The sequence below is a fragment of the Uloborus diversus genome, chromosome 5, assembly GCF_026930045.1.
Source record: "Uloborus diversus isolate 005 chromosome 5, Udiv.v.3.1, whole genome shotgun sequence".
NCBI classification, from domain to species: Eukaryota; Metazoa; Arthropoda; class Arachnida; order Araneae; family Uloboridae; genus Uloborus; species Uloborus diversus.
The window spans coordinates 29,281,143-29,296,698 of record NC_072735.1 but is presented as its reverse complement, the minus strand read 5'-3'; the positions used below and the strand labels follow the sequence as shown (position 1 = coordinate 29,296,698).

General features: G+C 33.3%; 1 protein-coding gene across 1 annotated transcript in view; it reads right to left on the bottom strand.

Moving 5' to 3' along the window:
* The window catches only part of LOC129222520 (pseudouridylate synthase 1 homolog), a 41,798-nt gene that overhangs the window by 4,698 nt on the left and 21,544 nt on the right, over positions 1–15,556 (bottom strand). Inside the window, exons 8-10 of the mRNA XM_054857032.1 lie at positions 13,075–13,239; positions 1,953–2,072; positions 562–632 (exon numbers count right to left, since the gene is read on the bottom strand). Coding sequence (XP_054713007.1) covers positions 562–632; positions 1,953–2,072; positions 13,075–13,239 — 356 coding nt within the window. The remainder of the gene's footprint in view (positions 1–561; positions 633–1,952; positions 2,073–13,074; positions 13,240–15,556) is intronic.

Sequence of the window (15,556 nt, the reverse complement as noted above, 5' to 3'; positions counted from 1 at the left end):
GTTGGGACCTGAAAAAAAATATTTTCATACACAGGTTATTGTTATAGACAGTTTGATTATTCATGTTGACATATTCCTGGGACCAAGGAAAATATCGTTATCGACAGGTTTATTGTTATAGACAGTATTGTTATACACATGTTTCACTGAATTGAGAATCAAAAATGGCCGCTGTGGAAGTTTTTTTTTTTTTTTTTTTTAAGTCGCCCTTTTTTTGACTACTCATTTTGCTTCAAAATTTTACAACTTTTTTCAGGAAACATCGATGAAAATGAAGATTAGATCTCACGGAACAAAAATCCCTGGAAAAAATTTGGAAAAAAAAATGTTTGGGGGCCAAATTTGGAAAATTCCCTGACTTTTCCCTGACATTTTTAACTGTGCCATTTTCCCTGACAATTCCAGGTTTTCTCGGAGCGTACAAACCCTGTGTTTACATTTTGGTATTACGGAAACTGGGGTAAATGAAATGAGTGTTCTCTTTGGGTACATAGCAAAGACATTCCTTACAATTTCCTTAGTGAAAAGGTAGTTAAATAATGATAAAAATAATAAGGATACGATTTTTCTTCTCTTTCAGTTTTAGCAATATTGGCACATATTTTTTCCATCTTGAATGAATTGACAATTTCCTACAATAGAGAATATACATTACAAAATTGAATAGTAAGCACTTAAAAAGAAAAAAAGAAAAAAAAATATATTTAAAAAGTACGAAGTTGTTACATGAATAGTTTGAAAAATATTATCTTCCTGAACAGAGAATGAATAAATGAATTGCACGTTCAAATTGATTTTCAAAGTTGTGCTTTCTAGAAACAAAGTGATGCATTAATTACTGAGAGAGAAGGACAGACAGCTACATACTAGATAGCCCAAATCCTACAATTAACTCTAAGCAAAATATCATACACATGCAACAATATTCAATTTTATTAAAAATAGCAAAAATGAAATAAAAGAATGATTTTTCATTTACACATTTAATACAATCATTTTAGTTTATGAAATACAAAAATTATGGGACTCTGACAATATAGTTAATGTGTAACACGTAGGTAAATGCCAGTTTAAAAAAATAAAAGAAGAATTCCATGCCAATCAAATCTTACAGCAAAAGAAACAGCTGGACTAAATAACTTAAAAAATGCATGATAAAATGGGTTAATGAGAGAAATTGAAAACTATTGATGATTTAATAATAACACAAAATAAATAAATAATTACTAAAATAAAAAAAGTAGGTAGTGTATGAAAAACTAGCTGTCAACTTTTAAAATAATTAAATTTTTGGAGATGCAAAAGGATTCAAAGCTTACACACGGCATGCCATGTTTGGCATTCGATGTGGGCATGCTTAAAAAAACAAATTTAGCTGTTACTTATAAATGTTAGAAATTATGAAAATTACGTACAACTACTAAATGTATTCTTTAAAATTTGATAAAAATAATTCTGAACTTCAAAACAAATCAAAATTTTGCACATAGAAAAATTTTGCTGCATAGATTCTGTAAAAAGAAAGGCAATAGGGAAGAAAATTATGAACTGTCTGGATTCTAAGTAAGTTTCAAATCATTTCAATCCATAGTTGGAGTAAACCTAACCTAGCAGCATCGTAATAATGTGATAAAGATTGGCAAAGCATTCACAATGCTACCAGGTTATGTAACATAACTTATGTTTGCCTACACTACACCTATTTCAAAGTGCATTTTTTGCAACAAATTTCCTTAGATAAATCTCAAAAAAAAGTCAGAAATTTTTTGAAATGAGAAGATATCCACAAAAGAGGGGAAAACATTCCAGTTTGTTATAAACAAAGGATAAAATGAAGAAACATTTAGAATCGACCTTCAATTAGAGGAGAGAAAATCAAATATTTTCAACACCTGAACATTGTAAAATATAAAAAGGAGTAAACTACATGCAAAAACTAAAATGATACTTACTTCATACTCATTCCATGTTAAGGATTGGTGCATACCATCTGAGCCATATTTTGTATTATACCAGTCATAATGCAATTCTTCCAACATTAAACCTAGTCCTGGTGCTTTAGGAATATCAATCTAGATTTTGGAATAAAGAAAATCCATTATAAATCATCATTAAACATGCTTATTTAAACATCCATTAACACCTTTAAAAAAAAAATTCAAACAACAATCAATGTCCAGAGCAGGGTCGTCCGAAGAGCTGACGGCTCCATGGGCGAAAGTTTCCTGGTGTCCCCCCCCCCTATACACACAGAAAAATCAAGCTAGTTATAACATTGGTGAATAGTACATACTTAAATATTTTAGATATTGATAAACAGAACAATCAAAGGGCTACGCATAATACAAATTAAAACAAAAGCAATGAATCTGTTTTTGATATTTGTGAAACATTAATGCCCCAAACCTTTTCGAAAAACGGAAATGTTAAAAATCCAAATATTTATCTAGTAAAATGTTATCCCACTAGATAAAAAAACAAACAATTAAAACTGAATTGGTTATTCATATTCATCAAACTAAGAACACGAATATAATTTGCTGATTATAAAGAGAAAATGTATTTATCAAAGTAAATTACATCAAAATTAAATTTCGATCTGAACTCATCCAATGATTCTTTTCAAGAGTTTTTTGGTTTTACTTGTACCAATATCAGCTTTCTTATATGTTATAAACCAAGATGTTATTCTTTTGCATCAAATATTTGTAAGTTTTAGGGAGAAGCCCACAAATACTCAACAACACCGAAAACCGCTCAGAATTGCGTTTCGGAGCTCTAATTTCGAAAAATTACTGGCCCTAATATTACAAAATATGGCCTTAGAAATTGCGTTTAAAGACTTGAGTTAAAGAAAATACTCGTGTAAGGATCCTCATGTCGCCTTTATTTAATATCACAAGCAATGGGTTTTTCAAACGACACTTACAAAAAATTTAAGTGGGATAGCTCCTGAAAGCAAAATACTGCTTAAATTTTTTGACCATAATTTTGAACAATTTTCCTGGGAGATGCTCCAGATCCTCCTATCCATCAAATCTTCAAAGTTTGTCTAGAGCTGCGTTTTTGAAACTTCAATTTCGAAAACTTCAGGGGGAGAAGGAATTGATCTTAATCTATTTAAAAAAATAATCGATCGGAAACAGTCTCTAAACCCCCTCCCTTACCCTAACGTCAATAAACATGGCCTATAATCGCGTTTTAAGGCTAAAATTGTGTTTTTAAAACTAAAAGTTTCAAAATTTTGACCGGACACCTTTTGATATTTTTTTCTATCCGATCAATAACCCCCCCCCCCCCGCCTTTTTTTTTCAAAGTGACCCCTTAAAAAATTTTTCTTGTTACGTCACTGCATGCAGGGGCAGAACTCAAGTAAATTTGGTGAGGACTAGACAAAAGAGAAGTGTCTTTTGTTTGATTCTAAACAGTTATATTCTCAGAAATTGTATCTGTTTCAATGATACAAAGGAAACGAATGCTCTGGAGACTGAAAGATAGGAATATTTTAGTGCCATAGAACAAAATAGAGAACCATTGCAATGATTCTCTATTTTGTGAGTTTATGGCTGCGTATCTATGATACCTGAAATGAGGGGGCGCATCAAGGCAATTTTATACAATCAGGGCATTTTATACGAAGAGAGACACCACAAGGCGCCCCTCATTTCGTGTGAATGTCGTCGTGTTCCATCGAAACGAGGGGCGCCTTGTGGCGTCCCCTCATTTCGTGGCGCCCGGGGCGATTGCCCCGCTCGCCCCCCCCCCTTCGGGACGGCCCTGGTCCAGAGTTTAGAATAAAATTAAATAATAGCATTAAAATATTGAGTTTCACAAAAAAATTTTTCACTGACAAACATTTGAAAAGAAACAAAAAGGAATAGCAATTATATACAGAAAAAAATGAAAATTAAGATAAATATCAATTAGGGTTGCACACATTTTTTGCTGAAGGTGGAATAAAACATGGAAAAAACTATTAAAAACTTCCCTGGTAAAAATACCTTTTTGCCAAAGTGGCAACAACAGTTTGCTTAAAAAAGAGATGTTACTAAATTTTTAGTATATAAGTATTTTTTAAACTTCAAATATTCAAGACATCATAGAAACACACACAAGTTAGTTTAGAACAAGTTAAGTTTGTACTCTCTTAGTGAAATGCTTTTTTGATGAATACTCTAAATGTAGAATAATGGGGAGAGTACATAACAATGAAATAAATCACTGGGCTTTGTTTGAAAGGCTTTAACTACTAAACAGCACTCGTAATCAGGGGCGTACAAAAAGGGATTGGGGGTAGAATCGCCCAGAATCCTTTGTTTTAACACATATTGCCAGCAGTGATATACTCAATAATTCCCAAAGTCTCACAAGGGACTGGTTAAAACCTTCAAGGAATGGGAAGTTCTCAGAGCTTTCTCCAGCGTTTAGGATCCAATGAAAATTTTGAGAAGAAGGAATAAGGCATCCGAGTTATTTTGAGTTGACTGTATTTTATATACAGTCGACTCCGGCTACAACGCGATTTGACTTACGCGAAATGGCTATAACGCGAGTTTTTCACGAGTAATGAATTTTAGAGCTAACGCGGAATTACTCGCTCATAACGCGAAAATACTTGGAAGAAATCGTGGTGCTAGGAAAAAGTAAAAATTCTTGATACGCTTGAACAACTAAAAAAGTGGATCAAAGGTAGCACGAGCGGTTCGACAATGAGCGAATCTTCCATACAAACAGTTAAAAGTTAAAAAAAGGCAATCCGTAACAGTACAGAACTTAGTTTTACTACGCTCGGAGAGTAGTGTCTATGCAAAGTGCAAACAGTATGAAATTTGAAGCTGCACCTTTATTGTGGATTATAGAGACTCTGGAAGAGGGGTGTTAACATAGATGGAAACGTTATAAAAGTAAATGCGAAGCAACTGTATTTAAAACAATATTAGAATTAGCGCAGTGGAAGCGTGCTGGGCCCATAACCCACTCCCTCAAAATTCAGTTGGTAATGAGTTGCCTAATTTTCAGCTTAGCTGTAGGCTACTAACTCAATAAGATCTAAATATATCCAACAGGTGGTAGCAGAGTCGTGTGGTTGATTTGCTCGGAGAAAATTGAATCATTTTTTATTATGGAGAAGGATTATAGAAATGTGGAGAAGTTGGGCTCCCATAATTGGGCTACCTGGTCAAAAGACATAAAAATGGTGCTCATAGAAAGGGATTTATGGGAGGTTACCCAAAAGAAACAAGAAGGGGGAATTAACTAGTGCTGACAGAAAAAGATGTGGCCAAGCTTTAGCCATCATCTATTTAAATTTAGAAAAAGACATAAAGGCTAATTGATAATTTGGAAGATCCTAGTGAAGCTTGGAAAGCCCTTAAGACAAATTTTGAACCCCCATCTTTGGCCAGAGTAGCCGTGCTATGGGAATCCTACTTCTCTTGCAAAATGCAAGAAGGTGAAACGGTGGGATTATTCGCTGCAAGGTTGGGGGGAATTTTTAACCAATTAGTCGAAAATGGATATATCATGGAAGAAAAAATCAGAACCTTCCAATTGATACAATATTTACCTTCAAATTTCAGCAGTATTGTGCAAGCCATCTACAGATGGGAAGAAGAGAGATTTACTTTCTCTAAAGTGAAAGACGAACTACTGGCTGAGGAAGGCAGGATTAGGTATTTGGTCGAAGAGCCTAATGTAGAAAATTCGGCAATGTTTTCAAAACCCGGAAACTCCGGAATGGCAAATGGTAGGAGTAAATTCCTTGTTAGGAATAAAGTTTGTTACATTTGTAAAAAGAAAGGGCATATTGAGTCGAGGTGTTGGAGCCGAAACAAAGTAAAACAGGATAAGAGTTTTAAATTCAAAACCAAAGAAGACCCTCAGGCAGGAAGTTCTGTTCTGTAAATGAAAACGAAATTTCTGCAAATACTACCTACCCAAAATGTGAGGATACATGGCTATTGGACAGTGGCAGTACATCTCATTTTTGTCGAGATAAGTCATTGTTTGCATGTTCAAAACACACAAATGGAGGTAGCTGTAGGAAACGTGAAGAGTCAGGTAGAGGGCATTGGGAAAGTAATTTTTAAAATTGAATCAGATGGAAAATTAATTACCATCACCCTCAATAATGTTTTCTATGCTCCAACACTGTGACGCAACCTAATTTCTGGTTCTTGTATAGACAAACAGGGCTATAAGCTTAAATGGTTGCCCGGAAAGATCTGCGGTTTTAATAAAGAGAATGTTAAACTATTTACAGCAAATTTAATAAATAAACTTTATCATGTTAAACCAAATTTTTATATTGATTGTGAAAATGTTAATTATACAAAAGTTTTTAAGACCAAGGGCCCGTCTGAAGGGGCCAACATGGTCAGTGTTGACATGGAGAAATGGCATAAAAGGTTTTGCCATATAAATATGGAGAGTATCACCAAAACAAGTAAACTTGGTACAGTCCAGGGACTAGAAATTAAGAAGGGGCAAAAACCCAATTGTGACCCTTGTCAATTGGGAAAAATGAGGAAGTGCTCTTTTAAATCTATGCCAGAAAGGCGTACTAATTCTGCACTTCAATTGCTCTACATGGATCTCATGGGACCCCTTCAGACCGAGTCCTTGGGGAAGGGGGGGGGGAAGAAATATATTTTTATAATTATAGATGATTTCTCAAGAAAATCATATGTTTTCTTTTTAAAAGCAAAAAGTGAGGCATTTAATGTTTTTGTCAATTTTCAAAAAAGGACTGAAAGATTCCTGAACTCAAAAATTTTGGCTATCTGTTCCGATAACGGAAAAGAATTTGTTAACAAAGATTTTGAGGACTATCTCACCAATCAGGGAATAAAGATAGAGCGGACCAACTCCTACACCCCACAAATGAACGGGGTTGTAGAAAGATATAATTTAACCATAATGAATGTTGTGAGGTCTATGCTCAATGATTCTGGATTGGGGGATGAGTTTTGGGCTGAAGCCGCTCTTTGTTTTAATTATGTGAGGAATCGGACAGTAATAGGAAATATGGACAAAACCCCTTTAGAACTGTTTTCTGGTCGTAAACCTTCAGTTAGACACCTACGTATTTTTGGGTGTATTGCCTATGTAGGTCAGCCTAAGTTTAAACTAAAAAAGGTAGATATGAGGGCTACCAAGGGGATCATGGTCGGATACGCCTTACGTACCAAAGGGTACAGAATCTGGGATCCTGAAACCAGAACAGTCACAGAGACTATTAATGTAAATTTCAATGAAAATGAAAAATGGGGGGAATTAAAAGTCCAAAATAAAAATGAGAGAAAATTTAACTTTATCAGGCCTATGAGTGAAGTTCAACTTGAACAGGAAATCCAGGAGAGCATTGAGGAGACTCCCTGTGAGAAAATTAAATGGGTTAGGGAAGCTAAAAAGAAAGACAGGGGATAGGACTGATATTTATTATACAATTGCCGGTAAAAATAAAGTAAGATTAAATTCACTAAAACAGGTTTTAAAATATTGTAGTGAAAATAAAATAGAATATAAACCAAAACTTTTTGACTTTTCAACTAAAAATCCAACAGTAGGGGAAATCTGTGACGAGAGTGAAAATTCGGAAGGAGGTGAAGAAGCTCCTGAAGCAAGTTTAGTGGAAATTTCTATACCGAATTCGTATAGGCAATGTTTCGACACCCCCGAGGTGGACAACTGGAAACTGGCCATGGAATCTGAATTAGATGTCATTCAGCAAAGAGAGGTGTGGGACCTCGTACCTCCACCAGAGGGGAAACCAATTTTGGGAAATAGGTGGGTCTACGACCTCAAGGTAAATGACAGGGGTGAAATTGTTAGATACAAGGCCAGATTGGTTGTGAGGGGGGACCGTCAGTCAATTGAATCATATTCTTAAGTTTTTAGCCCGGTAATTGAGTTTTCGCTTGTGAGAGTTTTCTTTTCTATTTTTATATGTCTTTTAAAATGGTGTCACTCACAAATTGATGTAAAAAATGCTTACCTATATGCTGATTTAGAGGAACAAATCTTCATGAGACAACCAGAGGGTTTCATCAGTAAAAGTCACCCTAATTTTGTCTGTAAATTGAAGAAGTCTCTCTATGGACTACACCAGTCCGGAAGAAACTGGTTTTTTGAAATAGACAGTGTTCTTCATGGTTTTGGTTTTCAAAAATTAAAAGGATGTAATTGTGTATATCACAGAGACAAAGAGACTTTTCTTCTTATTTATGTAGATGACATAATAATTCTAGCAAAAAACGAAAATTTAATTAAAAAGGTAATTAATGAAATTAAAAGTGTGTATGATATAAAAGAAATGGGGAAAACCAGAAAACTACTGGGGATTGAATTTGTGGAAGATAAAAATAATCTTTTTATTCACCAAAGCTCTTACATTTCGAAGGTCTTGGGGTTATTCTCAGATTACTATGTGTCAAATTCAACCCTCCCAATCTCAAAAAGTACAGTTTTGTCAAAAGACGACTGCCCGAAAACTGAGGAGGAAAAAAGGGAAGTAGAAAAGCTCCCATACAGAAATTTGTTGGGTTGTTTGGCATACATAGCGGGAAAGACCCGGCCTGACATCTCTTATGCGGTGAACATTTTTTCGCCATTTCAAGCAAATCCCGGAAGGAAGCATTGGGATTTTCTATTAAGATTGCTAGGATATTTAAAGTACACAATATCATACAAACTAAATTTAAGCTCAATCAGTAGTGTAGACCTACGGGGTTTTCCCCGACTCTGATTACGCCGACAATCGAGAGGATAGAGTCTCAATGGGGGGATCAATTTTGTGTATTGATCGGGTCCCAATTAATTGGAGAACATTTAAACATAAATGTGTTGCGTTATCTACAATGGAAGCAGAATATATTTCACTTGGTGAAACTGCAAAAGAAATGGTCTGGCTGAAGAGGATAATTGCAGAAATAAGTGAATTAAATATTGAAAACCTCCAGCTTAGGGATACAGTCATTTATTGTGATAACACTGCAATAATTGATTTTTATAAGTCTCCCATTGAGAATTTTCGTACAAAACACATCGATGTAAGGTACCAATTTTTAAGAAATTTAATTGAGCAAAAGATTTTTTTGATTAAATATGTGAGGACAAATGTAAACATCGCGGACATTTTCACTAAACCCTTATCTAAGAATTGTTTAAACAAGCTTTGTAAAATTATATTTAATTGGGATTAACTTAAGAGAAAGGGGGGGGGGGGGGGGCGTATCAAATTTTTGAACTTTTTTTCAAATGTATTTTTTGTAAATATGATGTGAATGTAGTTAAGTATTTTTAGTGTGTATCATGTGGTTTTTGATGAAATTCCTTTAAGAGGGGGGAACCTGTTGGGCTAAATGCCTTTATTTTTTGTTTCTTGAAGGATTTCATCAATATTGTTAAAGAAAAAAGATTTGTAACTTACCTTTTGCCATTCCGGAAAAACCTTACATGGGAAATCCCATCCATCTGCCACCGACGCTCAAATGTTTAAGTTTGAATCGGAAGTGATCGGGAAAAATTAGTGGCACGCTATGATTGGTTGCCGCCATCCGGCAGAAGTCGGCAAACTTCCGACAAAGCACGTGTCACGCAGCATAAATCATCATCTTCAATTTTTAACTTTGATTTAACTATTGTATCTACTGTACAGCTTAGCATTTTATTTTACGTACCCTACTGTTTAATTTTATGTCTCTTTTTTTTTCCCTAATGGATCAGTGATTTCGTGCATTGTAAAAGTATTTTATGTTGAATAATTGGGCTTTTTTTACAGTAAAACTTCAGCTCTTAATAAAAGAAACGGTAATATATAGTTAAGAAATGGTCTAAAAGAGTTTGAGGGGTGTTTAAAACGGTCTAAAATAATCGGGTATATTAATAAACAAATTCATATACATACCCTTTTCTATAACGCGAAATTTTGACTTACACAAGCGGACTTGGAACACATCCCTCGCGAAAGTCGAGACTCAACTGTACATGTAAGGACGTATGCCCCCCCCCCCATGGAAGGTGAATTCTGGCTGCACTAAGAACAAATTTTTTTTTTCTTTCAGTTAGTTTTTACAGACAGGGTATCCTCTATAGATTGAGTTTTGAAATCCATGACTTTCCATGATTTAGGGGATGCAATTTTTCTAGAAAAAGAAAGTAATTTTTCACAAGAATATCTGAGTAAGTGTTTTGTGTACATTAAATTGCAACTATCGGATCAATGCTTTGGACACGTTTCTAAAAATTCAAATTAAAATGAAATATAATTAGTGCAGCTACTATTATAATTAAGAAACAATTAATGCAACAACGACTAGTGATACACATAAAAAAATAGTTTTAACTTAATTATTTTGCTACCAAGGACATATTTATAAATCAAAATTTTGAAAATATATTTTTGATTCCGATGACTCATACAAAGTTTTGTATAGGTAAGAATTAACATGTAACTAACTTATTATTTTTTCTTCAAAAAATCTGATACTATACACAATTTTTTAATCACTAAAAATACTGAAAAAAGGTTTCAATTGCAAAATGATTTTTTTCAAAATAAAAGGAGCTTTGAACATGCAGCAATTATGATATAAAACTAGTGGTGAACAGCAAAACATTTATTTTACAAACAAATAAAGAATATTAAACTTATTATTTTTTTTAACTAGTGCTTTTTAAAAAATATGCAACTAGCAATAATATAATAATTAATAAAATTAAGTTTACAATAGATGAAATAAATAAATAATGAGAAAAATATTTAATTAAAGTACTTAATAATTAACTTACCAGACATTAGCAGATATATTATCACTAAAATTTAAGGATAGGCTACACATATTGAAAAAATTCCCGAATTTGTGTAATTAGTAACATTTTAGGACTTTTTAAAAATATCAACATTGAAAGTTTTCTGCATTTTATTGATGTCCTAAATGTTCTTAATTATTTAGACAAATTTTATTTTCTAAAATCATCATTAACTTAAATCACTGCTGAAAATTAAAGATAATTTTTATGCGTCTCTTGAAGCACTCCAGATGCAAATGACTCAAAATTTTTAAGCCGAATGAAAGCGGCTAAGTTAGAAGTCTAAAAGACCTCGATGACACAATTAGACACATATAGCGAGGGTTTAAAATTAATACTAAAGACACAAAATTATAAATATCCAAACGGTAGAATCACACAGTAAAGAAAAATGAGCAAATACTATAGAATCAAATGCAACTGGATTTCAAAATGTGTGAAAAAATGAGACTGAAGAGTAAAAGGGTAAGAAACTGCTAGATATGTAAATTTTATACCCAATCAGTACAATTCGATAATACGCGTGTTCTTGAAACCAAAATCCATGATTGGTTGTCAGTTTTCATGCTTTTTGAGCATTTTCTGCTGAAAATGACGATTTTCCATGACCATTTTCAACCATTGTCGAAATACACGACTTTCTCGAACTTTCCAGGGGCATGGACACCCTGTACAGAGATATAATGTCTGATTTACTATGCTAACAGAAATTTGTATATTATAAATTGAATTATAATTAGTATGTACCTTTATGGAAAACTAGTTTGACTCATATTCAACTAAAGGTAATTTCAATAATGAAAATAATTTTACAAAAATTTGATTCTCATCAATTTCAATCAAATTTTCTACACCAGAATACATTATTTGCATTTCTAAAATTGCATAGCAAAAATAAGTTTTGAAGCATTATTCCCAATCTGTTTTCAGTTTCTGTTCAAGAATTAAAATTGTTTTAACTATCGAATTAATATTCATCAAATTTATAATTCTGATTTAATACTCAATTCTATTAAGTACAAAATTACATTGTTTTTTGGAACATTCTAGGAAATCTAGCCAACTTCTCAAGTTTTTGCCATTTTTATGGTGTTTTTTCAAGATTTTCCCACTATTCAGGCAAAAATACTGTTTTCATGGTAAAATGAACAACCATAATTATTATGAGCATTGAATAATATCAAAAGCAAAATTGTTTGAAGCTTTCTCGTACTTAAAATTCACTTCAGTTTGATTTAGTCAAACAAAATCCAACTTTTGTAGCACAAGATTTTTGAGGAACTGCATTTAGGTTTTTGTTAATAACCTTTTTCCCTGCTTTTTGAAACAAAACCAAAAACATATTTTTAGTACTACTGTTTTTTATAACATTTTTGTTATGAAATGTTTAAAAAATAACTATGCAGTTGTTGTGTCTCATACCACTTGTATCACCAAGTCAAAGTAGAATATACTATCTGATTTAAGGCAAAATTAGCATGGCCTATTGAGCGTACAATTAATAACAATTGAATGAATGTTCGACTTTAACTCATACAACACAGATTAAAAGGAAGCACCAACTTTCCTTTTGATAGTTTTGATCCAAACTAGGGACCAAATGACCCGAAAATTCAAAGCCTCCCTCCAAGAAAAATATCCTTAAAATAGCCAACTCAAAGAATGTTTGAACATGCTCTTTGTCAAAAGCTACTTTTAACTAAATCCATTTGAAAGAAACACATCTTTCAGTTTGAGATTTGAATATGCCTTAAATTTAATCATAGGAGCTAATATTAGGGTTCAAAGTGGAGATTTGAATAAAACTAGGACAAAATTTTAAAAACAATTTTAGACATTTTTAGGACAACAATTATCAAAAGTTCAGACACGAACATTGTTTTTTTGAGCACATGCTTTGTTTTTGTTAACTTTTTTACGCATCCCCAGCCCGCCTCTCAAAAAACAAACTTCATATTTTTTTTCTTAAACATAAATCAGAAACGATTCCAAAGTTTATTGTTAAGAGGTTTTAAAAACCTACAGTATTTACATTTTATTACCATGTCTCATACTAAATTTTAATTTAATGTAACTATTTGAGAAAAGACAAACATTGATAATTAAAAAATGATTAGAGTATTTCGTCTCTTAGACAAGCCCTTCCAATTGTTAGGAATGACTGGCATTTGAATTTGGTTTTTGGGCCTTTGCATGTTTTGTAGCTAAAACATTTTAAAACAGTCCTGTACCTTTGCATAATATCAAACAGAAAATACATACCCTATCAGATGACCAAGATTTTTGCAGGACATTTAAATCAGCTAAATTTCGCATATAAGCAATGGCCAAACCAACCATTTTTCGTATTTGATGCAGCATGAAGCTTTGTCCTTTGACTTTAATTACAGAAAACTCCAGTCCGAATGATTCAAAAGGAGGGCCACACTTCAAAAGGAAAAATGTGAATTAAAAATATGACACGAAAATGCAAAATAAATACAATATATACAGCGGTGGTAAAAAAAATTGCATCCCCGGCGAAATCCAAATATTTTTGGCATTTATAAGTAATTATGATTTATTTAACGGTTCTTGCATCATATAACACGAACTGGCATCGGTACATGACACAAGCTTTTGCGTAAGATTGATGTATAAAAAAAACAATTGAACGTTCGACACATTCATTTACGATTTGGACTTATGAGTTGCAGTATGCTGAAATACGTTCAACTGACACCACAAAGGAAGAGTGTTGCGGTTGCATTAGACAAGAAGGATTGTCGTCACGTTCCATAGCAAAAAGAATAAACTGTTCGCAATTGACTGTTGTTTGACTACTGAATAAGCTAAAGAGCACCGGAAGCACATTAAGACAGAGTCACAGTGGTCATCCACGAATATCCAATGCAGCGCAGGACAGGTATTTGATATGACTCAGTCTTCGCAACAGACAATCATCTTCCACAGACCTTAGAAGAGTATGGGAAAACGAATCAGGTGTTCACGCATTCACATCTATTGTACAAAAACGACTGTGTGGTGTGGGTTTGGTGGCACGTCAACAACGAAAAAAGCCATTGTTGACCAAAAAAATGAGGAAACAGTGTCTAGACTGGGCAAAAACTCACCAAGGGTGACTCGATCAATGAAAATCAGTTGTGTTTTTGGACAAGTTCAAATTCAATCTGCATGGGTCAGACGTACAGCATACAGTTAGATGCCACAAAGGAGAGGAATATCATCCCGACTGCATTCAACACAGTCAAGCATCCTGTATCCCAGATGATTTGGGGATGTATTCCTGATCAAATAGTTGGTGGGCTTGACTTTGTGCAAATAACAGTAAACGCTCAGGTGTATATTGGCAATTTGGAGAAGAAATTGCTTCCTACTATTCGGAATCACTTTACTTCATTTCCAAACGTTATTTTCCAGGATGATTCTGCTCCCTGCCGTAGGGCAAAACTGGTAAGTAACAACTCACACGCAGTTTCAGAAATGGAAAAATGAGCATGGTTTTAAATGTTTATTTCATAAGTTTTGCAGAATTTCATACATTCATTGTTAATCAGTCAACCAAAACTTCTCACATATCCCATTGTTGTGAAAATGCGAGGGTGATGCAATTTTTTTTTACTGTAGTGCAGTTTAGTGGAAGCTTTGTAATGGAATTTTTGATAGCATTTACTTCAATTTTTGATAAAATTAATTGCAGTTATGTTCAGAATCAAAAATGAGATTTGGTTTTTGATTAAGATTTAAGACACTATCTTTTAGGACATTACTTTATTTCAGTTACCTAATCAATTTATGATCACTAAGCTTGTCATTTATAAAATCAAAAGAAAAAAATCCACTCACATCCTCAAACATTCATGTATGCAGCATATATACAACATATACACATTGGAGCACCATTCAAATATTGGAGCACTATTCATACATAACTAGATTTAAGCTATTTTTTATGATCCCTAAAGAAGAAGAGAGAAAAGGTGAACTTCATTGCAGATTCTCACCTCTTGATTGTCCAGTCATTTGAAAGACATGTGACCTTGACTGAAACTTGTCCAGCTTTACAAAGAGAATACCATATCTCATTAAAAAAAAATCATTGTGTGAACCACTGGAAGTGACTGAAATATTAGCAACAGAAAATAACTGTTTAGTACAAGCCTGTGAAGTAGGCAGAATTAACCAAGTTGCAGGGATGTTGCCAATTTGCGCCTTTTGTCACATTGCTGTTTCATAAGGATTTTACAAGATGATTAGTTTACAAAAAAAACTCCTGATTTTATGGCCTAGGAAAATGTTCACTTATACTGAGCAAGCTCAAAATTATTAGCTTTTATTGACTATACTGACTAGATTTCAAAGCTGGCTTTTTTGCACTTAAAGGATGAAAAGTAACTGTGTTTAACTTTATGTTTTGCCAAATTTATTTTACTTTTATTAAAACCGTTTTTAATTCATGAATACAAATACAGTGAAATCACGTTACAACAAATACCAATACAATGAAATATCTGTTTGAATGAAATAAATTTTCAGTCCTGATTTAATTTCTATTAGATGGCTTGAATTCCGTTACAACAAACAAAACTTGCAGTCCCTTGAAGTTCATTATAATGAGATTTCACTCTATTAATAAATAAATTACAACTAATTTTCATTCAGGGATTGCAGTGTCAAAATTCAATGCCATAAACTTGATAAAATAAGAAAATAGTGATAAAACACTTTTCCAATCAAAAATTTA